The sequence below is a fragment of the Eutrema salsugineum genome, unplaced genomic scaffold (assembly GCF_000478725.1).
Source record: "Eutrema salsugineum unplaced genomic scaffold, Eutsalg1_0 scaffold_5, whole genome shotgun sequence".
NCBI lineage: Eukaryota > Viridiplantae > Streptophyta > Magnoliopsida > Brassicales > Brassicaceae > Eutrema > Eutrema salsugineum.
The window spans coordinates 13335317-13361164 of record NW_006256612.1 but is presented as its reverse complement, the minus strand read 5'-3'; the positions used below and the strand labels follow the sequence as shown (position 1 = coordinate 13361164).

The window sequence follows — 25848 nt, the reverse complement described above, 5'->3', positions numbered from 1 at the left end:
ATCCCCATCATGTGTAAAGTGTGTTTTTACTTTCTATATTCATGTTCCGTGATAAATTTTGTGTAAATTTTACACATGTCTGAGTGTGTGAGAGATATAGAATAAAATAATTTGGACAACTAGTAGTAACTAAAAAATGGTTTAGCTATAAGCCTATAACTATTGTTCCACTTTTGTATGCGCAACAAGACTAAATAATTCTAAATGGTCCACAAACACACATAATAAGAAAAAGATAATCAATCTACTATTACCTTTATTTTTGAGTCAAATGTTTTGACCATCAAAGCCTTAATATTGTTGTTTGTCTTGCTGGTTTTTTTTCTACTTGATCACATCTCACTCCAGATACATTACTCTGCTGCGTGTTTCACTTATATTCAATTGATAAACCCTGAAAGTAAGAAAGAGAAGTAGAGAGATGAAAAAAGCGGAGCTAATATTCATTCCACTGCCGGAGACAGGCCACCTTTTATCGACGATCGAGTTCGGTAAGCGTTTAATTGATATGGACTGTCGGATTTCCATGATAACGATCCTCTCCATGAAACTCCCTTACGCTCCTCACGCCGACGCTTCCTTGGCGTCGCTCACAGCCTCGGAGCCTGGAATCCGACTCATCAGCCTCCCGGAGATCCAAGATCCACCTCCGATCAAGCTTCTCGACACTTCCTCCGAGACTTACATCCTCGACTTCGTCGATAAAAACATACCCTTTCTCAAAAAAACCATCCGAGATTTGGTCTCATCGTCCGGAGAAGAATCAAACCATGTCGTCGGCTTGATTCTTGATTTCTTCTGCGTCGGTTTGATCGACATCGGTCGAGAAGTAAACCTTCCCTCGTATATCTTCATGACTTCGAATTTCGGTTTCTTGGGGTTTCTACAGTATCTCCCGGAGCGAAATCGTTTGCTTCCGTCTGGGTTCGACGAGACCTCCGGCGAGGATGAGTTAACGATCCCGGCGTTCGTGAACCGTGTTCCGGCCAAGGTTCTGCCGCCTGGTGTGTTGGACAAACTTTCATACGTCACATTGGTCAAAATTGGCGAACGATTAAACGAAGCCAAGGGTATTTTGGTCAATTCTTTCTCAGAGGTCGAGCCTCATGCCGCTGAACATTTTTCTCGAAGACGAGATTATCCTCGTGCGTATCCTGTTGGGCCGGTACTCAACTTAACGGGCCGTAGTAATCCTGGCCTAGTTTCGGCCCAGTACGAAGAGATGATGAAGTGGCTAGACGAGCAACCAGACTCTTCTGTTTTGTTCCTGTGTTTCGGGAGCATGGGAGTCTTCCCTGCACCTCAGATCAAAGAGATAGCTCACGCCCTCGAGTTCGTCGGTTGCAGATTCATCTGGGCGATCCGTACGAACATGGCAGGAGACGGCGATCCGCGCGAGCCGCTCCCAGAAGGATTCGTCGACAGAACAATGGGCCGTGGAATTGTATGCGGTTGGGCCCCGCAAGTAGATATCTTGGCCCACAAGGCAACAGGCGGCTTCGTATCTCATTGCGGGTGGAATTCTATACAAGAGAGTCTATGGTACGGTGTACCACTTGCCACGTGGCCGATGTATGCGGAGCAACAGCTTAACGCATTTGAGATGGTGAAAGAGCTGGGCTTAGCCGTAGAGATAAGGCTTGATTACGTGGCGGATGGTGATAGGATCACGTTAGAGATCGTTTCAGCCAATGAAATCGCCACAGCCGTCCGATCTTTGATGGATGGTAACAACCCAATCAGGAAGAAGGTTACAGAGATTTCGGCAGCCGCGAGGAAAGCTGTTAGCGACGGTGGATCTTCGCTGGTGGCCACCAGAGATTTTATCAGAGATATTTTAGAGGATCACTTTTGATTATTCTCTTTCGGAGCTAAACTTAAAATGTAGAATAAATAATGTTATCATTTTTATCATGTATGATGTTTCTTATTAATAACACTTCTACTCTTTAAGTCCAAGACACAAACGTAGTTAAAACAAAAAAACAAAAAGTCCAAGGCACATACATCGTCAAGGTTGTGTTTAAACTTGAAATCTTCGAGTAAGCTCTAGTGTTACGAAGATAGATAGATACATAAATAAAAAATTTACAGTTATTTTTCTAAAATAAATATAGTACATTTAACATCATTTGTCACAAAAAAGGACATAATAGTTTTGCCAAAAATAAAGAGAACAAAATCCTCTCATTGTTAATTTGTCACACGGCTCTTGGAACAAACAAATCGTGTGACAAGTAAGTTTTTATGTACAACACTTCTTCTTCAACCTTTCTTCTTGAACAAACAAATCTCAAGCCGAAGAAAGAAAGAGCGATGGTGAAGGAAATAGAGCTCATCTTCATACCAGTTCCATCCACAGGTCACCTTCTCGTCAACATTGAGTTCGCCAAGCGTCTCATCAGTCTTGACCATCGGATCCACACCATCACCGTCCTCCAATTGAATTCACCCACTTCTCCTCACGCCTCCGTCTTCGCCAGATCTCTCATCGCCTCACAGCCCCGAATCCGCATCCACGACATTCCCTCTCTCCACGATCCTCCGCCATTGGATCTCTACCAAAGAGCTCCTGAAACTTTCATTGTCCAGCTCATCAAGAAAACCACTCCTCTGATAAAAGACGCAGTCTCCAGCATCCTTGAGTCGCGTCGCCGAGGCTCAGATTCGGTTCGGGTCGCCGGTTTGGTTATCGACTTCTTCTGCAATTCGTTGATCAACGACGTTGGTAACGAGCTTGACCTCCCTTCTTACATATTCCTGACGTGTAACGCTAGATATTTGGGTATGATGAAGTATCTTCCGGATCGGCACCGGAAAATCGCCTCAAAGCTCGATTGGAACTCGGCCGATGAGGAGTTGTCGATTCCCGGATTTGTTAACTCTATTCCGGCGAAATTTATGCCGCCGGGTTTGTTCAATGGAGAAGCCTACGAGGCTTACGTAGAGCTATCGCCGAGATTCCGCGACGCCAAGGGTATTTTGATAAATTCGTTCGCGGAGCTTGAGCCGCACCCGTTTGACTATTTCTCTCAGCAAGATAACTACCCTCCGGTGTACCCAGTCGGACCAATTCTGAGCTTAAAGGATCGAGCGAGTCCGAACGAAGAGGCGGCAGATCGGGATCGGATAATGGGATGGCTCGAGGATCAGCCTGATTCGTCGGTGTTGTTCCTATGCTTCGGGAGCAGAGGAAGCGTTGATGAGCCGCAAGTGAAGGAGATAGCTCGAGCGCTCGAACTCGTCGGCTGCAGATTTCTTTGGTCAATCCGAACAAGCCCCGTAGAGAGGAACCCTGACGATGTGTTGCCCGAGGGATTCATGGGCCGAGTGGCGGGCCGGGGATTGGTTTGTGGTTGGGCTCCACAGGTGGAAGTGCTGGCCCATAAAGCGATAGGAGGGTTTGTGTCTCATTGTGGTTGGAACTCCACGCTTGAGAGCTTGTGGTTCGGGGTGCCGATCGCCACGTGGCCGATGTACGCTGAGCAACAGCTGAACGCATTCACATTGGTGAAGGAGTTAGAGTTAGCCGTGGATCTGCGGATGGATTACGTGTCGGGTCGTGGGGGTTTGGTGGCTTGTGACGAGATCGCGAGAGCCGTCCGATCTTTGATGGACGGTGGGGAGGGGAAGAGGCAAAAGGTGAAGGAGATGGCTAATGCTGCGAGGAAGGCTTTGATGGACGGAGGATCGTCGTCTTTGGCGACTGCTCGATTCATTAGAGAGTTATTGGAGGATGGTTCTTGCTAATCTCTGATCTTGGGGAACATATTTATTATACTTAATACCGTTTTTGTTTCACCAATCAATAAACTTACAGGTATATGAAAATTATTATGGCTCAGTAAAGGTATGGCACTGTTCTTGGTAACATTTACTCTGTGATCATGGATTAATCGAATGTTCAAGTTGACACAGACATAGAAAAGGTCCCTCTTGGTTAATTAGATAAAAGATTGTGCTAAACCTGACCATGAGTCGTTTATTAAGTGTCACATTTTCGAAAGAACTTGCCATTAAAACGCACAACTCAATTTGAGAAGGAAAATAATTTATTACGATGACAAGTTTAGCAGCTGATCAAGGCATGTCAAACGACGACGTTTTAAATAGAACTAAATATCCCGGCCGAACAACTCGTCGGCGAATCGTTTAGCAGCAACAAACGAAGATCCTCTTTCTATCAAAGCCATCCTCGCCGCCTCAGCCATCTCCTTCACTCTTTTCCTCGGCGTATCCTCACCGTCCATCAGAGCTCGTATGGCCCCCGCGATCTCCTCGGCTTCCACTATCTCTCCGTTCGCCGAGACGTAATCGAGACGCAGCTCAACGGCTAGCCCTAACTCCTTCACCAACGTGAACGCGTTTAACTGTTGCTCAGCATACATCGGCCACGTGGCGATCGGAACCCCGAACCACAAGCTCTCCAGCACCGAGTTCCAACCGCAATGAGACACAAACCCTCCGATCGCCTTATGAGCCAGCACTTCCACCTGTGGGGCCCAACCGCACACCAATCCTCTACTCGCCGTCCGATCTCTAAACCCCTCCGGCAAGAGATCATACGGGCTCGCTTTCTCCGTCGGATTTGTTCGAATCGACCAAAGAAACCTGTGGCCGGAGAGATCTAGAGCTCGAGCAATCTCCTCGATCTGCGACGCTCCGTGGATTCCGAAGCTCCCGAAGCAGAGATACACGACTGACGACTCCGGCTGCTCCTCGAGCCATCTCATGATCCGATCCCGATCGGATGGGTCCAGATCGAGAGACGGACGATCCTCTAAACTAAGAATCGGCCCGACCGGGTAAACCGGAGGATAGTTCTCTGGACGACGAGCGAAGTAATCAAAGGCACTTTGCTCGAGACACGTGAAGGAATTTACCAAAATGCCTTTGGCTGCGGTGAGCTTCTCCGCAATCTCGACCCAAGCTTCGTAGGACTCTCTGACGAATTGACCCGGAGGCAACACCCTTGTTGGCACGGAGCATACGTAACCGGGAATCGGATGTTCCTCGTCTCCGGAGCTCAGGTCGAGCTGCGATGCGATTCTGCGATGTCTCTCAGGGAGATACTTCATCATACCCAAAAAACCAGCGTTACACGTTAGGAAAATGTAAGAAGGAAGGTTGAACTCGTTTCCAACTTCGATCAAGGGAGCACAGAAGAAATCGAGAACCAAACATGCGACCCGAACCGAATCGGATCCATCACGAGGGGAAACTAGAGTGGAGAGAGCGTCTCTGACAAGAGGAACTGTTTTCTTGGTGAACTCTAGAATGTAAGCTTCAGAGGCTTTGAAGAATAGCTCCAATGGCGGAGGGTCTTGAATTTCAGGCAAGGCCAAGAGACGGATTCTAGGCTCTGAAGCGGTGAGAGATTTAGCGAAGAGGTTGGATTGAGGAGCGAGAGGTAATGTCCAATGGAGAATGGTGATGGTGTGAATGCGATTATCAAGTTTAATGAGAGATTTAGCGAATTCAATGGACACAGGAAGATGACCAGAGCCTGGAGAAGGAACGAAGATGATATCTTGCTTCCCCATCTTTTTCTTCCCTATTCTCTATTCTCTCTCTGTATCTCAGTCTTTAATGTTTCTTTCTTTCTCTTTCTTTTTGGCTTACCTTATTGATAGATCACAAACGCATACTATATATTAAAAAGGAACGAATGATTAATGGCTATAAAACGCTAGCAGCCTTATACACGCTGTTCCATAATCGTTAATCACTATAAAGTTTATTCATTATTGTTTATAGTCACGGGTTTACGCAGTAATTACCATTTACAAGTTTATACTTTGGACTTTGGTGATATCTGTCAGTGAAAACATCCCAAGAATGCCTGAAAACATAAGATATGTAAGTATCTTCAAAAAAAGTTAGCAGAAAAGTAAAGGTTATTGATTAGGGTCGTCTGAATTGCTCTTTCAATAACACTTAATGAGAATTGAAAACTAAGACAAAACCAAAAGAGATACGTCCCCACCACGAGGATGGAAAAAAGCTAACCACTTTTACCGGGAAAAAAGGTATTAGACCCACTTAAACTCACCAACTCCTTTTTTAGAATATCCTCACAGTTCAGACAAACCCAGACGATAAGGAGTATTTAATTTATGGAGAAACCCTACCACTGCCAAATAATCAACGTGATAATAATGACTAACCAGTAACCATAATTCAGCTCATTATATCGCAATATATAATTGGTCAAATTAAGTCCATAAATGATGCGTGGCTCATACGGATTTCTACCTGCTTTAGTCGATCGTTCTCTGTCGCAGTGAGCATACTGACAGAGAAAATAGAACTGTAGATTATATTTACAGAAGATATCATGTCACTAATATAGTAACGTTTCCCTTCAATTTACATTTACACATAGAATTCTATTAGTTCATCTAATAAACAAGTTTACAAAACAATAAAATATTATCTCCGAGATAAAACTAGTAACATAATTAAATAAGAAAAGCCCTAACCACTGGATCATCTGGAATTGGACCTTGTGGTTCTGGACTAGTTAGTTGATCATCTCATTTCTATTTCTAAGATTTCTAGAGCACTCCTAAAATTTTTAATCAAAGGAATATGTAATCAGTTTCAGTTAAAGACAGTAGCGACTTCTACATAACATATCTACGAAATATGAAGCCAAACACTATCTAACTCAAGTTTCAAAAAAGAATACCAAACTATTGAAGAAAAACTTGAAAATGTTGAATTCACCTGCAGACACATAAAGCCTTTCTCATGTCACCAGATGCAGCAGCAACTTTCTGGCACAATGCAAATAGATGAACGTCAACAAGTAATGGTTATAGAGAAGCAAAATTGACTCAAGCCTGAGGAAGGATCAGATTCTTACTCTGGCACAGAGCTCCAAGGCTTTTGATTGAAAATTTGAAATGCAACATATGGAATAGCCTATACGAACAAAGTTTGGAAATTTGAGAGACATATATAGAAACAACATAGAATATCCTTTGGGTTACAGATATTTCTGTCTCAAACAAGATATCTAATCATGCAATGAGATAGAACGAATTACCATAAGCCTCTCATGTAGTATCCTAAGGATCGGGTCTTTAGAATAAGCACGGAAAGTGATAACCATAGCTTTGCCTGCAGAAGAGATCGTAGCAGTTGAGTGATAAATTCAACTATTTTTCCAAAGTTGAGAAGTTGAGACTCTGTGCACGAAGAAGAACTTTATATTTTACGAAGTTAAGAACTTCACACAATTAAGGGACTTTATATTTTGGAAGGAAACGATCTGCAAGGTCTATTGCATTTGCCACACCTAGAAAAAAAAAAAAAAAAAAAAAAAAAAAACAGAGTAACTCACATTTGCATATATGAACAGAGGACGTTGATAAGATATAATTTGTACCTATAAGTATACACCTTGAAAAAAAAAACAGAGCCTATCTAACAATCAAACCTTTGCAGTATAAATTATCGTATATGATTAACATAAATCATTAGGAAAAAAAAGTAGGCGATTGAAGAATCTAATGGATTATGTTTACCTCTAGGGTTCCAGATAGAATTAGAGCTTAAGCAATCAGATAAGTTCTCCACTGCCAAATTGACTGGATTTTCAAATGTTTCATTAGAGTTTTCGTTAACTTCCGGCAAAGAATAGATAGCCAATGAGAATTTGGTTTCCCTACTATGAAATCACGTTCCAGTAGTTACGGACACTCGGAAAATATTCATCAAGGAAAAGATCTGAACCATCAGTCGAGTGATTTTTTTTTCTCTGAAATCAAACACATCAATAACGACAATATACCTTATCTGACATTCTGGGGTTGGAAACAGCAATTCGACAATGAGTTTTCCAATTCTTCGGCGTAGAGACCGAATTTCCAGACAGGAGACTGACTTCCGAAGACTTGGAAGCTGAATCTGATCTCAGTTTACTCTTTCGAGGAATCTCGTATGCGGCAGCTACAAGGCTCTCTCTGGTTTCTCCGTTGCGCCGTAAACAGTGTAAGACAAACTCGGCCCGGCGATTGTAGTCATTGTTAGGTCACAATAAGGAAATCCGAAGCGAAATTGGCAGAGGGATTTAGAACCGATTGTGCTGGCGAATCAAATCTCTTTGCTACTTGTTAGACAGAGGAACTGTAGGGAGAATTTGATAAGTAGCGGAAAAACGTTCATCGCGACATTTTCGCTCCCGCCTTCGTTCTGACACCGTTTTTGAACCGCCAGCTTCGCGCCTTTTTTTATTTGGGCCGTATAGTGAAAAATGGGCCCATATTTTTATAGTTCTCTTCTCTCGCTCATCTCCGAAGAAAATACCAATTGCCTTTATTGCCTTTATTGAATTAGGCAATTGGCAGTCTTGGATAAATTTTTTTTGTTTTTTCCATCAACAGCTGTTTGATTTTTCATTTTTGGGATTATCTTAGCTATGTTTGTTTTCTGTGTGTCCAGGTTCAAATCATGGATGGTTCTGAATCTGTTGAAGTGGCCAACTAATTAGTTTCAGAGTTCAGTAATTTACGTATACAACACGATGATAACTGCTTCCTTTTTTTTGTATGTAAACACAAGACAAGACATATCTACTCCCTAGTGCTGAAAACACACACACACATCTCTAACTCCACTAACCCTAAATATAGCCCTTGACGCTTTTAACTAGAACTCATCCTCCACTACCAAAATATACTTCAGTTGGCAACCCAACTTTCTTCGTATAATATATCTCTTAATTACCCTAATTGCGGGTATGCCTGATCGAACATTCCCAAATCCCAACAATATTAATTCTCTCATGCCATTCCCGATGGCCGATACTCATCTTCCGAAGATATTACACAAAAAGAAAACAAAAAAAATATCGATTTATAGTCTGCTGATATATATGGTCCGACAGTAGATGCAAGAAGATAGATTTATGCTAAAAAAATGCTTCGAGATCTTCATATATGTTCGGTTTGATGTTTAAATTGTTTCGATAAAACGACGCGGAGAATCGGACAAAGACTCAAAAAGGTCTAAGATATTTTATTTTGTTCTATTGCCTTCATAATATTTGGGAAGAAAAATGTGCATAGAATTCGGTGATATTTGGATTATCATATGTACCAAAAAGAAGAATAATTTCATATGTAACAACAGCAAAAATAGCTTCGTTGTCAAACAGGAAAGAAAAAAAAAAATAGCTAGAACGAAAGAAGATAAGAGAAATGAGAGTGGCCTTTGGCGTGTCGCTGCTTCCGCCAGTCTCTCTCTCTCTCTCTCTTTTTTTTTTCTCTATAGGTTTCACTGTCTAGCTCTCCCTTTCAACGATTGATGATCATTTGGCCATAGCATAGTATCAAGAGCCACTAGATACGTAAAAATTGTATTTTTTCTCCACTATTAGAAAGAACCGAGCAACGATATATAACGCACGTACGTTTAGCTATCACAGGGTCGTGTGAGGTATATCCTTTTAACATTTCTTATTGGCTGATTCTGTACGAAGAATTTCGCGTACCCAAACCATAAATAAACGCATCAATTATTTGATTTGACATTAAGATTATTATATACAAATCCGAGTTAATTGAATGTCTGACTTGAAAGGAAAAAAAAATAGAAAAATACGAAAGCCTTTTTGATTGAACCGAGTGCCACAACTAATTTTATTTACTTCAATTTGATTTTTAATTAATCAGTCAGATCGTACGTCACTGATCGTTTGTTTTGAAATTCTCCAGTTTTTACATTAGTTCGTTTTTACGTTGTGGATCTGTGGATGGTAGTTCGTTTATTTGTATTAACATCTCATAGAAAAATGCTGGTCCATTTAATTGGGCATGGGTTCCGACATTTTTTCATGTAAGTGTGCAATCAATGAACGAACCTTTAACTATTTATCACATGGTTCATTTCATCCTTTTCTATTTGTTTTATTTACCTCCTTACAGTTTTGGACATTTAGCTTTTGAAATCTCGCACTTGGTTGTCGAATTGCCCATTAGCTATTAGCTTCATTATATAAATCCAGGTATAAATCACGTATAAAAATCTTTTAACTAACTTTTCTAAAAGAATTGCAATTATTTTTCCAAAACGTAAATAGCTTTATACTATCAGTTATATATGTTGCACATGTATATTTGCGTCATATATTGAGAGATTGGGAATATGTTAATAAGATTAAGTAGGGCCCGCGAGTTTAGGCCACCAGTTCAGAAACACTGGTAGGAGAGTAGGAGAACTCGGGAGGTCGGCTGACTCCAAGAGTTTATTATAATGTACTTTTACATTCACTCAAGACCATTTATGTATTTTTTTTTTCCCAAAAGCTTTACTATTTTCAATAAACAACCAGGAAATATCTCATATTCTAGTATGAATTAATCTTAATTGTACTCTATTTTCAATAAAAAAAAATCGTCGGTGATCTCTCCATATCACTTTAACGGTACGTCGACTACAATTAGTATGAATTAATCTTAATTGTACCATTTTCAAAATGTAGTCGACGTACCGTCAATTCTTCATCACCGTCACTGTCTTTAGACGTTGCTTTCTCTAATGACGTCATCTTGGTGCTTACCGGGCGGGTTATTTAACAACACTCTCCGATCACTTCTCTTTCCTTCTTCTCCGTCGCTTCATTACCCTCTTCCTTAGCTTGCTACATTCCAACAAAATGTATCTTGTTTTAATATCAAAGGCTTTTACTTATTTAGCCTTTATAACTTCGTCGTTTCTTCTTAATTTGATATCAAGTTTTTTTTACGTATACTAACTGCATGTACGCTAATTGTTTCCATACCAGTTGAATATATATTATATTGTTAACTATTGGTACACGAATTTTGTTGTACGTTATATATATATATATATATATATATATAATTCAGAAGAATAGAAGATTAATCTTGAATGTGTCTTTGTGCTAGGCATTGTTCATTTTCAGGGAAACTGTATAACGAGTATGAAAACACAAATTAGGTAAAGAGCATGTGCAGTTTATGAATTGAAAAGTAACACATTTTGGACGTGATTATACTGTTATTGTTTTACTCCTATCGATTGAAAACGTGATTTCGACCAGTATGACAGCACCAGTCAGAATTTGTTATGTCGATCAGCCAATATTTTGTTTTTGATTTTTTTTTCCCGTCATTATTTTCAAAATACTTTAGTATCTGAGTAGTTTGTTTAAAACTTAACGAAAATATTAAACGCTAATTTGATTTTTTCTTCTAAATTTGCAACACAAAGAATAATATATACAATTTTTTAGTTTTTCTCCAATATGCTAACATCACGTAAGCCCTATGTAGGCTTTTACATTGCTTAGCATTATGGTGATGTTAATGTGAATATTACCACATGATTAAAGCCCACAATGTTGCCATATTTCAAGGATACAAATGTGTTTTTGACTTTTGTTACCAAAAAAAAAAAAAAAAAAAATCTCTCATTCAATGCATTTCATGGTTTTATCAGTTCTTAGAGATATATAAAATGTAAATGAAATGTAATTAAATGCAGATTAGAAATGTCAATATTTCATTTTTTGTTTTTGCTAAGTATAGAATACAACATCGGACTTCATTTCCAGTTTACTGATATAGATATGTCAATATTTCAAAAAAAATTTTTGCTAAGAATGAATGACATCGGACGTTATTTCCAGTTTACAGAAAACTTTAATCTTAACCGATTCTGTTCTATAAACTTCTAAATCTATTACTCATTTATCAGAATCCAAAGCATTTTTATAAATATTACTTTTATCGTTATCATTAAGTTGGTTGCCAAATTGACTAACCAAGCATATATATATATACATGACAAACTGAGTCAAGCTAGATCGTCGAAAGGCTATCACACATTTCTTTCATTTAAATTAGATGTTTAGATTATTTAACAGCGTTAATCGATAGCCAACTTACGAACCCGTTAATTTTCCTTAATTCCGTTGATATTATGTGTTTAATATTAAACACGAGTTTAGACGCAATAAGCTTTCCCTTAGTAATAAATAAAAGTCGTTACCAGATGACATGGACACGAGGACCCCACTTCTTTCGCCTACCTTATTGCCAGGCTGTTATTTTCGCACTCCTACACTCGACTTTTTAATCAACTTTTTAAAAATATGTCACGGTAATTACACGTGTAACTCTCTATGTCGTCTAATGTAGATTACTTTCCATTTTTCAATATGTCAGAAGAAGAGCAGATCCGTACGATCAAGTGGCGAGATTAGAACCGTCAGATCTAAAAAGAAAATAATCCCCGGTTTTCGCTCACTTTTTTCTCCGTAACGGGTACCACGTCACTCGAATCCTTCACCTGTTACCGGTTTGTCCGGTACTCCTCAAAGACGTTTGTTGACTATTCTACGTAAACTTCACCTGCGAGATTTTTAAAATAAATATTTTTTTCATAAATCTTCTTCGCGTGTATGTATAAAAAGGACAGGCTCTCTCTAACTGAAGTGTCTGCCTCCTGCTCCACTCTAGGATTATCTCGAGAAACCTTTTTTTTTTTTTCCTTTTTTTCCTTCCGAGAAATTTTCCAGACAAAAACCTTGGCTCACTTCTGATTTGCAGGAAAGCGTGAGGAAGACGAAAGTAGCCTCAAGCTTTTGCTCTGTTTTTTTACCAGATTTTTTTTTTTCTTGCTAAACAATAAAAGCCAATATTTCAAAGATATTTTCAAGATATTTCAAAATGGGTGTGAAAGTAGCAACAATCTCCACTTTCCATCAATGGGTGGCTCATCCCATAGTTCATCATTCCTCATCTCTTTCTCAAACCCTAGCTTCCTCCGCCATTTCATCTTCTTCAAGACGACGTAGCACCGGAAACGACGGACGATCTCTTTCTTGTCGCTCGGTTGTGCAGAGCCACCAGAGGCTGAATCCTTCTTCTCTATTCGGTACTTCTTCCACGAATCTCCGGCACTCCAAGTCCTGTGAGCTCTGGGAATCATCGAGACCGACTAAAACAACTCAGCTGATTCGCAGAGCTTTTAGCGGCAGCGTCGATCCTTTCTCCGAGGAGGAATTTTCGAGAAAGATGCAAGAGCTAGCTCTCAAATTCAAAGTCCCCAACGAAGAAGACGACGAATCCGAGACAAACATTGATCCGGAGCCGATGAGAATGGACATGGTAAGAAGTCATAGTTTCAGGATAATGGATGGTGTTGATAAATCGGATTCAATGGAACCGCCATGGCCTGAGATGTCGAACATCGAGAGAAAAGCAAACAGCGTCGATCTTCCTCTGTCCCTTCGGATCATAAAGAGAAAGCTACAGATGGAGGAAGGAGTCAACCAAGTCGGCGAATCAGCTTGCTGCTCGGTGAAAAGAGCCTTCTCGTCAATGGTGTTTATGATCCGAGAACTCCAGAGCTTCACACTGCACATGAGAGAGCTTCTTCTCTTGGAAGATTTGCAAGGGATTCTCCATCGCGTGCGAAAAGAAATGCACGCGTCGTTCGTTTGGTTGTTCCAACAAGTTTTCTCTGCGACTCCTACTTTGATGGTCTCGGTTATGATCCTTCTCGCTAATTTCACGGTTTACTCTATTGGCACCAACTCCGCATTTGCCGCCGCAGCAACGCCTCATCCTCCAACAGCCACCGTCTCTTTCATCTTCGAGACGACGGAGGTAAGCGAAACACAGGAACCGAACAAGAGATTCGATTCCTCTATGGTACAGACATTCTCTGTTTCTTCTCCCAACGGGAAAACATCTTTCATCGGCGGCGGCGGCGGCGGCGGTGGAAACAACATCCCGCCGGTACAAAGCGGAACGGACGGCGATGGATCTGATAGATTCAGAATACCATCTCAATTTTCATCTCTTGACGCAACAAGTGCGGATTCAAATGCATCGGTCTCAGGGCAAGAAGAAATCAGACTGTGGAACTCGATCTTGGAGGAAACAGAGAAAATGGAAGCGTTGGATCACGAGACGATGAAGCAGATGGTGTCTCCGGTGGAGGCACGGTTAGAAGCAGAGGAGTCAATGGATTACTTCAAAACGGAGCTTCTTTACCAAACGGGATTGTCTCAGCAGCCTGATAACGTTCTTCTCCTTGCTAATTACGCTCAGTTTCTCTACCTAATCATCCATGACTACGACAGGTAACTTAACATCTTCCCCGTCTATTTTATTATAGTAATCACGCTATTTAATATGTATGCTCTTTGTTTTTGTACTTTATTAGATCATGATTAGAGAGTTTGGATTTGGTTTGGTGTTAAAGTTAGTCTATTACGTCCAAATCTTGAGTTTTACAGGCTGCAAGTTGATTCTAACAGTCAGAAGTAGGCGCAGTCGTAGAGTGATAGATATTTATAGGGAACTATGGTCTACGGAGTCAGAGATATTTTAGCTAATAATTGTCTTAATCAAATGACCATAAGAACCAATCGGATAGGCTTTTTACTTAAATTGAGTGAACCAGTTCTCTTTACCAGAAAGAAGACAACTAGTAGATGAATATCTCCATTTTCAGAATAAAATAGGGAATAAAATAAAATGATGTCACTCTTGTTTTCTTTCCCAAAGATTTTGTCTTTTAGCTTCAAGTCTTTTTGGGTTGGCTTCCCAACAAATCAAATCGTGGAGTATGTGGTAGAATTCTGAAAATATTACTTCTTCTCCAAAATAACCAAAATACAAAAACCCAAAACCAAAATGTGTTGTTATAAGCTTTGCCCTCACCAATTGTTCTTGGACCACTGTTACATTATTCATTCACCTACTCTAAGTCTAAGCAGCCCATGTTTTTGCATTGGTTTTAAGACAAATAGTGTTGCAAGGTAATGATCAGCTAAAATGTGCATTTGCTTGCAAATAAGTCAAATACTGTTTCAAACCTATATATATTTTAGTGATAGGATCTTTGTCTCGTTCTGACGAGGCTTCTTATTATCTTTTCGGTCTGAAAAACAGAGCAGAGAAGTATTTCAAGAGAGCAGCAAAAGCAGAGCCAGCGGACGCGGAGGCGCTGAATAAATACGCGACGTTCTTGTGGAAAGCAAGGAACGATATTTGGAGAGCAGAAGAAACGTTCTTAGAAGCAATCTCTGCAGATCCAGCAAACTCCTTCTACTCTGCCAATTACGCACATTTCCTTTGGAACACCGGTGGTGATGAGACGTGTTTCCCTCTTGACGCTCCACCGCAACAGAACACCACCTAAAAACAGAGCTACCACAACATTTGTCTATGTACAGTGTGTTTCTTTTATACAAAAACTCATGTCATGTGGCAACTTTTTGTTCTGTAAAACAAACAAAAAACTTTTGTTTCTAAATTCGTACATATTTCAAATTTTTATTCATTTCTTGTTATCTACTTGGACTAACAATTCCATACCGTCACGGACTTGTTCTATTACGTGGACAAACCATGCATCACTCAGTTTCTCATCTGTTTAAACAAATTTCTGAAACATGACTATTTTAGTACTTTTACGTTAATTGTTGATTGAAAATTTTATCGAATGCATTAAAAGCCGCAACCAGTGCCGGATCAAATATGAGACCCTGTGCTATTAATTTACAATAGACCTTATAATATATAGTTTTTCAAAATATTTATATGCTAACTAATAAAAACATTTACTATATATAGAAGTGAAAAGTGAGTAAACAATCATTAAATAATTTTCATAAATAATGATTATTATTTAATATTAAACACTTCAACCATCAAAAATATATGAAAAAATCTATCAAAAATAAATATATATGTTATAAATCACTTAAAAACAATGAGAATAAAATTAATTATGACAAAAAAACTTCTTAAAAATCTTATATTATGTTGACACTTGATACTATATATTGTTTTTAAAATTTGTTTGTATTAAGTTTTTTTTTTAAAACAAATATTTTAAAAATTATAATAAGCTTCAAGTCATATTGGGCCCTGTGTTGTATATTTGTATCCCAGGTCACACTTGCTGTGCCGGCCGCAACAAAACAGGTTGGAGTCAGGATAATATGTGTAGATTTTGTAAGAACCCAAAACAAAACCCTTCTCGTTCCCACGTTTCTTTAGATCTCTACAAGACTACAATACATTGGATCGCGAGAAAAAACCCTAAAACAGTAATGTGAACCCCCAAAAGAGGGACACGTCTCTCTTAGACTCTTACTTTTTTGTTATCACTCATTATCATCTATCCTCACTTCCCTTGGACTTTGTGTGTATAGTATGGTCTCCATAATAAACTTCGGGATACACGCAGATATTTATCCTCACGTGAACTCATTATAATCACATTACAATACTCTTTTTCTGGTAGATGTATCGATAACTGATCTAGAAAGGTATGAAAATTCTATACATTTGTCTACTAGCATTTTTACACCTTGGAGTACAGCAGTCACATGATTCACATCGGCGATAACTTTCATAAAGTCATTTGATAAGAATTCATCATGTTTTTGGCAATCTAAACAAACGTGGTTTCTCTGGATAGTTTACTACTATACGGTCACGTCAGAATAAGAAACCAACATAATCCCAGTAACATTTGAGGTAAATGGATCAGAAAGCTCAATATACTAAGAGTCTAAGACAATTAACCCATCACCAATGTACAAGTTATGGTGGATTCGTTAAAAATAAGTCAATCCTCAATAGTTAACTTTTTAATGTCTCCACTCTTCAGTAATCATTTCCTCGTTAAACAGCCTTAGTGGGCCGCAGAAAAAATTCTACACTCTCCAAACAGAAAAACGATAAATCCTCTACCTCCTTTTTTTTCGGCATATTTGGTTAAGCCGCCAAGGCATCTCGAAATTTCCAAAATTCCAATATTGAATTTATATGTATATCCCTATATTCTACCTTGTATATTTTATAAAATGTATTCCAAGTTGTAACTATTAGCTGCATGCAGATCGAGAAACCTCTTAAGTTTCTGATCTGTTTTAGTGTTTATTTGTTGTCTTCAGACTTCAGCCTCTGAACAGTCTCCTACTCCGGCTTGGAAATACGATTATGATGACATTTTAGCTCTGGCAAAAAACACTCCGGCAAATAAACCTGCAAAACCAAAAGTACATATACACATTCATATTCCCACCTTAACTCTTAAAAAGAAGAAGCATATAACCTAAACCGGTAATCGTTTGTGATCTGTTTCTGCAGAACCGTGTTACTTACCAAAAAGAATGCTGAACAAATTTGGGAGACTGAGAGGGACATTGAAAAGTACGAGACCAGATAATGATATCGGAACCTTGTTTAATGAACCCACCAGGCTGTCACATAACAGAAAGAACATCATAACGTTAAAAACCTAATCACAAATGAAGTGAAATATTATAAGGCTTTAAACCAAAAAAAATTTATAAGGCAATCTTTCTTTTTGTAGTTGGAAAGAGAGATACCTGTATGTTGTGGGTCCGGTTTGATGCAAGAACCACATCGAAGTGAAGCTGATGGCCAAACCGAGGAAGCCACTTGCTGTTGCGACTACCCAAAACATTGCATCTTTTGTCACATCACTGCCAGAGAGTAAAACACAACGAACATTTCAGCTTTAATAATATAGACAAGGACTTGTTTAAGTTGTTATCAATGTTGGATCAAGATGATTTTGAGCTAAAGAAAGTATATTACTCTGTATGAAAGCAACTAGACATAAGATATATCAGATGGGTATGAAATCAGCAAGATATGAATTTTTGGACAAACATCGCTCTGTTTAATAGTCCTTACGTGCTTATTACGTATCTCCATTCACCCAGTAAGATGATCAGGATGATGCCAAACGGTAGTGACAAGAGATTATTCAGCAGCACCATTGACACCTCATTAAGGGACCCAGATTTTGTTGACTGTTTTGCTTTGTCCATGACTCGACGCAGAGTAAGCTGTGCAAGAAATATTGATAGATCATCATTAAGGAGCGAGAGTAAGGGTGAGAGAGATACATCAAAATTCGTTACTGGTTTCATAAGCGTAAACTTACTGAATAACTTGCGGTTAGAACGCAGTTGGCAGTCTGCCACGTGTACCCGACTGCATTGAAAGTGAGATCCGTGATGCCTCCGCTGATTGCAGAGATGATCTGTATAGCAAACTCTTGTAAGTTGGTATCACATTGATATCAGACAGGGGTTTCTACAGAAACTAACAGGACGCCTAATTTTCTCCAATCTGAGCAAAGATGTGCAATTTAACTTACCATCATGAACATTGCAGCCCAAACCTTGTTGTTCTGCCTTTTGCGGAACATGTATAATTCCCCTATCGCTGTCATAATATTCGTTGCATTCTTCAGAATAGTCACCATAGCAACATTTATGTATTTCAAACTGGAAAAGAAATGTAATGTTGCATTAGTCTCAAATACTGGAGAATTTTAAATGATATTTCTCCTGAATGACGTTGAAAGCTTACCTGTACATCCCTGAGATGAGCATGCCCACAAATATAACATTGACAGGCATCCATACTCTGATCAACTTCCAATTAAATTTTTCCACTGAAACCACTCCAGAGAATTTTAGTACAGCTACCACCAGACAGCTGATTAAGTTCTGAAAATAAACTTAATAAGGAAATCACCAAACTATATAGTTTATCAAATCATCATAGAAGCCAAGGAAATCAAGCTCATGGGATCAGTATGTCTTACTTGATATAACATCAAAGAGACTCCTGCGTTGAAATTATAGCTGGAGAGAACAATTTTGTTCATTATTATCATGCTGCAGGAAGAGATGCAGTAAGCTGCTCCAGACACAAGTGGTCCTGTCTGTTTCCCTGACCCGTGGTCACGTCTGTTATCTCCACCAACCGGAAGATATCTCCGTCTCCATCTGAGAAACCTTCAGCGAGAATCAAACAAGTTTTATGGAATTGTCGTTAAGACCATAACCTGAAACCAGCTGGAGAAAACGAAGGCTAATCATGATACCTTTCACCTAAGCTTCTACGTTCTGAACTCTTGTCATGGTTGTGGATTTGATCGAGGAGTTGATAGACAACGCTTTTACCACCATTATCACTGAAACGATCCAGCTCTGATTCATACTCGTCAGGTTCATGGCAAACAACCGATTCAAGATTTACAGCAGTCATAACTAATTCCTGCAAATTCTCACATTTCACATCCGCAATTACGAAGACGAAACTGTAATCGACTTTGGGAAAATTTGAAACTACGCATTTAATTAAAGAACTAGAAGTTGATATACCTGTAGAAGAATCGCGCAGAAAAGTTATCTTCTCCACAATTCGTGGAATCGAAGATACGAATGGTTGAGAGTATGAAAGAAAATTACACTTTAACAGCTCAATAGTCGCTTGAAATAAGGAGCGTAAATGCGATTCGAGAGTAATCGCATCAGATCTCCACCGTTTTAGTGAAGAGAGAAACCGGCGACGATGGAGGTGAAGTGAACTTTTTAGGAAACACGCAAAGCGTAAGAGGCGAAGAGGAACGTGGGAGGATCTGAGCGAGATTACCGAGGTAGAGAGAGAGTAACCGTCCATGTTCAATCTCCACTCTCCAGCTTCAATATTAATCTTTTAATAGGGTTCTTCAAGTCTGAGAAAGATTAATTTAAAAAAAAAAAAAAAAAAATCAGCCGGAATGTGAAGGAATTTTAGGCTTGAGGCTCTAGCCGGAATCTATGGCTACTTTCCTGGCGGGAAGATTGCCGGTGGCTTTGCTGAGCCGGGTTTTCTATAACTGGGCTTGGGCTTTACCAATCTCATTGATCCGATAATCCAAAATTAGCCTTTGATAACAACAACACATGTTACGGCATAAATCATCTCCCGACGGGAACAAAAATAAAACTGCACCTATTGATTTCGAAGCTATTGTTACTTTGAACTCTGACGGTCAAGATTCATTTTATCGCACACTTGCCGACATATTTTTCGTCTCAGGCTAATATTATTGATTTGATTTTGATTGATATTAGATTTGCATATAGAAAAAATTAGTGGATCGAGATTGACAAATGGATGTGTTATTTATTATATAGACGATTAGTGGCATTTTCAACTTTTAGTAGACCACGCATTTTGTATAGCACAAATCGAACACGACCTAGAATGTGCAATCATTTTCTACTAAAACATATGATAGAATTAGGTGAAAAGACTTCACAAAGGGAGAAGTCAATTTAGGCTTTATAAGTATATCTATCACACACGCGCGCACATATGATATAGTTCATGACTTCATGTGGTGTGCTATACAATTATGTTATTAGGACTAATCATGAACAAATACGAATATCAGACTCTTTAACATGTTTATATAAAACAGAACAATTGAGATGAAGATGGATGAACTATTTATGTATTTGTAAATCGAAGAAAATGAGAACTGATGTAAAGCATAAATAATATTTACTCGTACACAACGACAAAGGTCACATATAGAAGATATATAGACATAACATGCAATGAAATTCTCACAAATAAGCAAATAGACAACGAGCAACCAAGACAAAGGGTTTGGGAGTGATGAAACTTAAGAAATAGAGTTTGATCTTGTGAAGGAGGATGATGAGTTGATGAACTCTATGCAGTCTTCTATGGCCTCTGATCTATGACTATCATTGCTTATGGGGATGATCGACGGCTGAGATCTTCCAGAGGAAGAAGACGAGACCTTTGACGGTGGAGATTTTCTCTTCTTCCTCATCACAACCAGACGCAAACCTTTTGCAAATTTACAGCCAATATGCTTGATCAATCTTGCTGCTGTGACTTCTGTTTTCCTTGGTAACCTCAATCCGCAGCTTGTTGTGCATCCTGGGCTCTTACCATAAGGTCCTTTGATAGTGGTTTGCTTAACCGAAGCATCTCTCTGAACCGATCTAGTATTTGTGTTGATTCGTTTTGTTCCAGTAGCTGACATAACAAGAGAAAGTGAGAGAGATTTATGAGAAACAATATGAGGATATTGAGAGATATATAAGGGATTGATGCTGAGAAAAATTGGGATAATAGTTCAGGTAAAGACGGGTCAAGACATGATTAGATGTATTCATAACATCATTACGCTTAGGCCATGATTAAGCACTCGAGTCATAAACACATAAATAAGTAAAAAGGTGTAGCTTTTAGATCCTATATGTAAAAAGAATTGTAGTTAAAGTGGATCTACAAAATTTATAAAGAGAGTTATGCACAAGAGCAAAAAGAGAAGACTAGGTTTAGGTATTTTTTTCTTTCTTTACGGGCCACAGAGGGAATAAACCTTTGTTTAAGTGAAGAAAAAGGTTCTTTTTTATGAAGCAACCATTTGATATCATTCTTCTTTGATGATCACTCATGTGTTCACAGAACAATCTGAACAATTTAATTTTGACTCCAGGAGAGGCCAATATAAACATACCTTTATGGATGTCAGATTCCTTTCAAGAGTCTGCGGCTACAAAAAAAGGGGAGGAAAAAAAGACAAGTTAATGTTGGGCACGAGAATATGAGAAAGCATATAATAACCAGGGAGTGTAAGGACATAAATAGAATATCACACTTTGGAGGCAGGAGAGTGATTTTACATGTCAGAACATTCCATTGAGATCAGAACAATAATTCCTGCATGATACGTCAGTGATTGGATGCTCAAGACCTGAGATTGACTGACATATATGGCAAATTTCAAAAATGCCAAAAGGGAAAAGAAATGCAATAGCAAAACTATTGCTCGGTCGCATCGTGAAAACAAGAGCAGAATAGATTTCGCACCAACTCTACCATATACAAACCATTTTAACATCTTTTCTTTACAATTCACATTATTTCGCCCCAATAAATTATTATTACTTTGAAACATGAAAATAATGTGTTCCAATACTACAACTCACAACTCACAAAAGAGATGATCCAAGACATTTAGCCACTTCATTTAGTTGATGATGTGAAGAAAGAGTAAGAAAGTAAAACTCACACATCACTATCATCAAACAGGGATTGGATCCACATGATAATTAAGCATAAGTGTTTAACCAACCTGCAAAAATATTCTGAAGCACTGCAGGCCAGGACGGTTCATGTCTATCAGAGCATACTACCATACCTAATCTGAGCGTGGTTCAAACAGTAATCAACAGAGAAGGTTTTCACATTAGAAGTTTAAACCGAAGAATCCAATAGCCTGATTCAAGAAGTTGAAAGAAATATTGCAAGGAGTTGAAAGAAGAGAAGAAATTAGAGAAGTTTTTAAAACATGTACAAAGGTACAAAAGGGGTGACACCTTCTGTACCTCTTGTTCTTCAGACACATACAGAAACCTTATAGCGAGAAAGAAGCAACCCAATCAATTCGCAAACGATAAATACATATAGACATATCATATCCTTGTAGGAAATTCACCAAATTCATGTTTTTCATCAGCCAACATAAATGGTAAATCTGATGATTGTATATACCATACTCTTATGAAATTCCACAACGTTTTTCGTATCCTTTATTTTTAACATTCACGGCGATAATCACGGCCGTAGCTGTAGCTCGGCCTAGCTCCAAAGTCGCTCTCAGACCTCTCTGCAACAGCTCTCTCTTCCTCCAAGCTCAATCCGCCCATCGTCTTCTGCAACTGCCTGTGATCATAAGGAGAGTAATCAACTGGCGCCGATGGGCCACTTGGCACTCCGTAACTGGACAATCGCGAGCCCACAGGAGGAGCCTGTGGCTTGTACTCGTTCACCGGAAAGGCGTCGACGGGAGCCTGAGGCTTGTACTCGTTCACCGGAGCTGATGGCCCACTCGGCGGTGGGGCGTAGTTGGAAAACCGAGGAGCTAAAGGAAGCGGCTTGTGATCAATCGATGAGAAGGCATCGACGGGAGCAGATGGGCCACCTTGTAGGCCGTAATTGGAGGCACGATCGTACATTGAACGTGGAGGAGGAGGTGGGTAGTAAAACCCAGAATAGTAGTGATCGGTGAATGGATACGGAGACGGTGAGAATTCCCTGTAATCGCGTTGAGGAGAAGGCGCGGTGATCGGAGCTGGAGGAGGGGGAGGGGTCGGGGAGTAATAATGGTTTCCGTGAGGGGCAGAATAGTAATCTTGTGGTTGGGATTGAGGACGCGGCGGTGGAGGAGGATGATGCTGCGGTGGAGGGACCGGCCGCTCGTTGATCGTGAGCTTTAGGCGTATCTTCCCCTGTGGCCGGCCCGATGGACGAACCAGCTCGAGCGAGTTGATCAATTCGGGAATCACCGCCCCCTCTGAGTCAACCAAGCGAGCCAGAGGAAACCGAACCGATCCGACGAGGGTTTTCGCCAGATCCGAAGAATAGGAATGAAAAATCTCGATGTTGAGGACCGATTCGTGGACGGATCGGGTGAGAGGAAGAGTGATACGCTCGTTCCACACCGGTTTTATGGAATCGTCGGAGCGGGTGGAGAGGCGATGGTCCGGGTCAAGGTACAGAACAACGTAGGGTTTCAGGTCACCGTTACGCCAATTTACATTCTTTAGGTGCTTCGCAGAGACGACGGTGACGACCAGGTCGAGTGGCTCCGACGAGGCCATGATCAGGCGAATACGGTGGTTTTTCGCGGCGGAGATAACTAACGTGCGCTCGTATCTAGATATATCGGTATGAAAGTTTCAGTCTTTCGGCTAATCGCTCTATCACAAAGTGTGTTAAAGTCTTTCTTTAAAACCCGCTGGCTGATAGAGAGGCTTCCTAGAGACAGCTGGAGTTATTTATGACACGAATGGGATATTAATATCCTTATGTCCAAGCAGATGTCCAAAATTCTCACCAAGCACAAGATAGGCATTTGAAGAAGTGGATAACCCTTTCACTGTGCTTCTTCTTCTTTGTTGTGAAAGGTCAGGGAACAATGGCTTCCTCTGCAACAGCGCCAAATTCACTATCCTTCTTCTCATCTTCTCTCTTTTTGTCTTCTTCTCACCAATTCCCTAAAACCTACATTTCCGTCGCGAAATTAGGCTCCGGCAGAGTGTCGAAGCCGCTCTCTGTCGCATCCCAGCTAGCGACCCTACCGATCATCTCATTCGAGGGAGAGAAGATCGGAGAGACGTATCTGGACCTCAAAACGGCGCCGGAGGATACCGCGCGTGCCGTCGTGCACCGAGCCATCGTGACGGACCTGCAGAACAAGCGGCGAGGGACGGCGTCGACGCTGACTCGCGGTGAAGTTCGCGGTGGTGGGATTAAACCTTACGCGCAGAAGAAAACGGGTCACGCGAGGCGTGGATCTCAGAGAACGCCGCTACGTCCAGGCGGAGGAGCGGTGTTCGGGCCAAAACCGAGGGACTGGTCAATCAAAATCAACAGGAAGGAGAAGAGGCTGGCGATATCGACGGCGATTTCGAGCGCGGCGTCGGCGGAGGGAGCGATAGTGGTGGAGGAGTTTGGGGATAAGTTCGAGAAGCCGAAGACCAAGGATTTCTTAGCTGCGATGAAGAGGTGGGGTTTGGATCCAAAGGAGAAAGCTATGTTCTTGATGATGGATGTGGAGGAGAACGTGGCGAAATCTGGCAGGAACATTGGGACGCTGAGGATGTTGACGCCGAGGACTCTTAATCTGTTCGACATTTTGAATTCTGATAAGCTTGTGCTGACTCCTGCGGCTGTGGAATTCCTGAATGCGAGGTACGGTGTTGATGCGTTGGAGACTGACGAAGATGAAGATGACGATGAAGATTCCACGGAAGGTTAGTGTTTTGAACATTCTTGAATACACACTTGTTCGTGAAAGGAACTTTTTTTCTTTTCGAAATTTGATGTTTTTCCCGTCAAATGTTCTGCTTTATGATCTTTATTGTATGTGTTCATTGGTCGAAGTTGAAATATAAGTTGAGTTAGAAGTTTGATTTATAGATAGATGATGTGTTGATATGGAAACGATTTCACACTTTTGTTTTGTTTTATTGAAGGGGCAGAGGAAACTGCAGAATGAGCAGCAACTTATTAGATCCAACTGGTGTGTAAGTGTGCCTTATGAGTTTCACCTTCTCTTTCCTTTTTGTGTTAACAAGAGAAATGTGTATTTGATTTAGAGATTTTTTCAAAAAGAGATCATCCCCAATTTCTTTTTTCATACTGATTTATGTCTCCAACACTCAATGAAGTAGACAATATGAACCCAACCATACGATCTCAAAAATCTACTGTATGTGGTTTTATTCTTCTCCTGGAAAATGCAACACATCAAACGTTGACTGCCATATTTATATACCCTTGGAGTTTATCATAATAGGACATGCACTTTAGCCAGTATTAAAGGTTGCAAAATCTTCCTATAGTAGTCAGATGAGGTCGCAGCGAGACAGTCTTGATGCTCATCTTGGTTAAGCAACTGTTTTTTAAAATGTCAGATACTGTATTTTTTTTTTTTGTATAAACTTCTGATGGGTCTAAAACCAAAAAAAAAAGACACTGTTTATGGGTTAAAATGATGGGCTTAAGAAAAGAGCCCAATATGAAAAAGGAAGGAAATATATTCAAAATCTATGAAACTCCAAGGGTCAATATGTCAATTAAAAAAATTTGGTGGTCAAAAGTGTAAGAACGCGGTATATCTTTGGGAACTAAATCGCTCAACCTCGTACCCGTTTTCTGGTTTGTCTTCCCGCGTGTTCTGTACTATTCCGCAGCCGTGAGATAAAAAAAAAAAAAACTGAAAATCCAAATGGAAAAACAAAAGATAGAAAAGGAGGGAAACTTCTAAATCTAGAAAAAACTTCAAGGATCCAAGAATCTAATTGTTTTTTTGACCGGCTATTGTTTCAAATGTAAACATGACCTCTCTTCTCCATCGATTTTCGTCTGAATTTCGTAGACTAAAAAAATTCCATTTTTCAAAGGGCCCTCTTTCTCTTTCAATCAGTTTGGT

At 40.0% G+C, this 25848-nt stretch overlaps 8 protein-coding genes across 9 annotated transcripts; 4 read left to right on the top strand and 4 right to left on the bottom strand.

Annotated features, from left to right (window-relative positions):
- Positions 1–294: 294 nt before the first annotated feature.
- Positions 295–1953, top strand: LOC18994143 (UDP-glycosyltransferase 71C5). Its single transcript, XM_006417759.2, has one exon. It carries the CDS (start codon positions 422–424, stop codon positions 1853–1855), a length of 1434 nt encoding a protein of 477 aa, XP_006417822.1. The 5' UTR covers positions 295–421; the 3' UTR covers positions 1856–1953.
- Positions 1954–2137: 184 nt separating this feature from the next.
- On the top strand, positions 2138–3849 carry LOC18994142 (UDP-glycosyltransferase 71C4). The gene has a single exon (XM_006417758.2). The coding sequence runs from the start codon at positions 2248–2250 to the stop codon at positions 3748–3750; it is 1503 nt and encodes a 500-aa protein (XP_006417821.1). The 5' UTR covers positions 2138–2247; the 3' UTR covers positions 3751–3849.
- Positions 3850–4003: 154 nt separating this feature from the next.
- LOC18994141 (UDP-glycosyltransferase 71C3) lies at positions 4004–5709 on the bottom strand. The gene has a single exon (XM_006417757.2). It carries the CDS (start codon positions 5541–5543, stop codon positions 4116–4118), a length of 1428 nt encoding a protein of 475 aa, XP_006417820.1. The 5' UTR covers positions 5544–5709; the 3' UTR covers positions 4004–4115.
- Positions 5710–12474: 6765 nt separating this feature from the next.
- On the top strand, positions 12475–15338 carry LOC18994140. The gene is made up of 2 exons (XM_006417756.2): positions 12475–14122; positions 14937–15338. The coding sequence occupies exons 1-2, from the start codon at positions 12702–12704 to the stop codon at positions 15184–15186; spliced, it is 1671 nt and encodes a 556-aa protein (XP_006417819.1). The 5' UTR covers positions 12475–12701; the 3' UTR covers positions 15187–15338.
- A 1342-nt stretch (positions 15339–16680) lies between these two features.
- On the bottom strand, positions 16681–19532 carry LOC18994139 (GDP-mannose transporter GONST2). The gene is made up of 10 exons (XM_006417755.2): positions 19205–19532; positions 18925–19097; positions 18643–18835; positions 18405–18544; positions 18190–18319; positions 17974–18072; positions 17721–17875; positions 17390–17506; positions 17163–17260; positions 16681–17042 (listed from the first exon to the last, which is right to left on the bottom strand). The coding sequence occupies exons 2-10, from the start codon at positions 19086–19088 to the stop codon at positions 16996–16998; spliced, it is 1143 nt and encodes a 380-aa protein (XP_006417818.1). The 5' UTR covers positions 19089–19097; positions 19205–19532; the 3' UTR covers positions 16681–16995.
- An 828-nt stretch (positions 19533–20360) lies between these two features.
- Positions 20361–21301, bottom strand: LOC18994138 (josephin-like protein). Its single transcript, XM_006417754.2, has 2 exons — positions 21229–21301; positions 20361–20879 (listed from the first exon to the last, which is right to left on the bottom strand). Exons 1-2 carry the CDS (start codon positions 21281–21283, stop codon positions 20497–20499), a joined length of 438 nt encoding a protein of 145 aa, XP_006417817.2. The 5' UTR covers positions 21284–21301; the 3' UTR covers positions 20361–20496.
- Positions 21302–22306: 1005 nt separating this feature from the next.
- Positions 22307–23616, bottom strand: LOC18994137 (extensin). The gene has a single exon (XM_006417753.2). It carries the CDS (start codon positions 23510–23512, stop codon positions 22448–22450), a length of 1065 nt encoding a protein of 354 aa, XP_006417816.1. The 5' UTR covers positions 23513–23616; the 3' UTR covers positions 22307–22447.
- Positions 23617–23763: 147 nt separating this feature from the next.
- Positions 23764–25119, top strand: LOC18994136 (50S ribosomal protein L4, chloroplastic). 2 transcript variants are annotated; one of them, XM_006417751.2, is made up of 2 exons: positions 23764–24667; positions 24896–25102. In XM_006417751.2, the coding sequence occupies exons 1-2, from the start codon at positions 23830–23832 to the stop codon at positions 24910–24912; spliced, it is 855 nt and encodes a 284-aa protein (XP_006417814.1). In that variant the 5' UTR covers positions 23764–23829; the 3' UTR covers positions 24913–25102. The 2 variants fall into 2 exon arrangements, with proteins under 2 accessions (XP_006417814.1, XP_006417815.1); XM_006417752.2 differs by having other exon boundaries at positions 23766–24667; positions 24890–25119.
- The last annotated feature ends 729 nt before the right edge of the window (positions 25120–25848 follow it).

Excerpts from the sequence above, each read along its gene's own strand:
- LOC18994139 (XM_006417755.2), bottom strand. The coding sequence starts at position 19,088 with ATGACTGCTGTAAATCTTGAATCGGTTGTTTGCCATGAACCTGACGAG. Across the intron at positions 18,320-18,404 it reads CTCATCTCAGGGATGTACAG|TTTGAAATACATAAATGTTG; the intron begins GTAAGCTTTCAA and ends TTTCTTTTCCAG. Across the intron at positions 17,043-17,162 it reads TTTGTTCAGCATTCTTTTTG|GTTTATTTGCCGGAGTGTTT; the intron begins GTAAGTAACACG and ends TTGGTTTTGCAG.
- LOC18994141 (XM_006417757.2), bottom strand. The coding sequence starts at position 5,543 with ATGGGGAAGCAAGATATCATCTTCGTTCCTTCTCCAGGCTCTGGTCAT.
- LOC18994138 (XM_006417754.2), bottom strand. The coding sequence starts at position 21,283 with ATGATATCAAATGGTTGCTTCATAAAAAAGAACCTTTTTCTTCACTTA. Across the intron at positions 20,880-21,228 it reads TTTTCTTCACTTAAACAAAG|CTACTGGAACAAAACGAATC; the intron begins GTTTATTCCCTC and ends TTGTTATGTCAG.
- LOC18994140 (XM_006417756.2), top strand. The coding sequence starts at position 12,702 with ATGGGTGTGAAAGTAGCAACAATCTCCACTTTCCATCAATGGGTGGCT. Across the intron at positions 14,123-14,936 it reads ATCATCCATGACTACGACAG|AGCAGAGAAGTATTTCAAGA; the intron begins GTAACTTAACAT and ends TCTGAAAAACAG.
- LOC18994142 (XM_006417758.2), top strand. The coding sequence starts at position 2,248 with ATGTACAACACTTCTTCTTCAACCTTTCTTCTTGAACAAACAAATCTC.
- LOC18994143 (XM_006417759.2), top strand. The coding sequence starts at position 422 with ATGAAAAAAGCGGAGCTAATATTCATTCCACTGCCGGAGACAGGCCAC.
- LOC18994137 (XM_006417753.2), bottom strand. The coding sequence starts at position 23,512 with ATGGCCTCGTCGGAGCCACTCGACCTGGTCGTCACCGTCGTCTCTGCG.
- LOC18994136 (XM_006417752.2), top strand. The coding sequence starts at position 23,830 with ATGGCTTCCTCTGCAACAGCGCCAAATTCACTATCCTTCTTCTCATCT. Across the intron at positions 24,668-24,889 it reads CGATGAAGATTCCACGGAAG|GGGCAGAGGAAACTGCAGAA; the intron begins GTTAGTGTTTTG and ends GTTTTATTGAAG.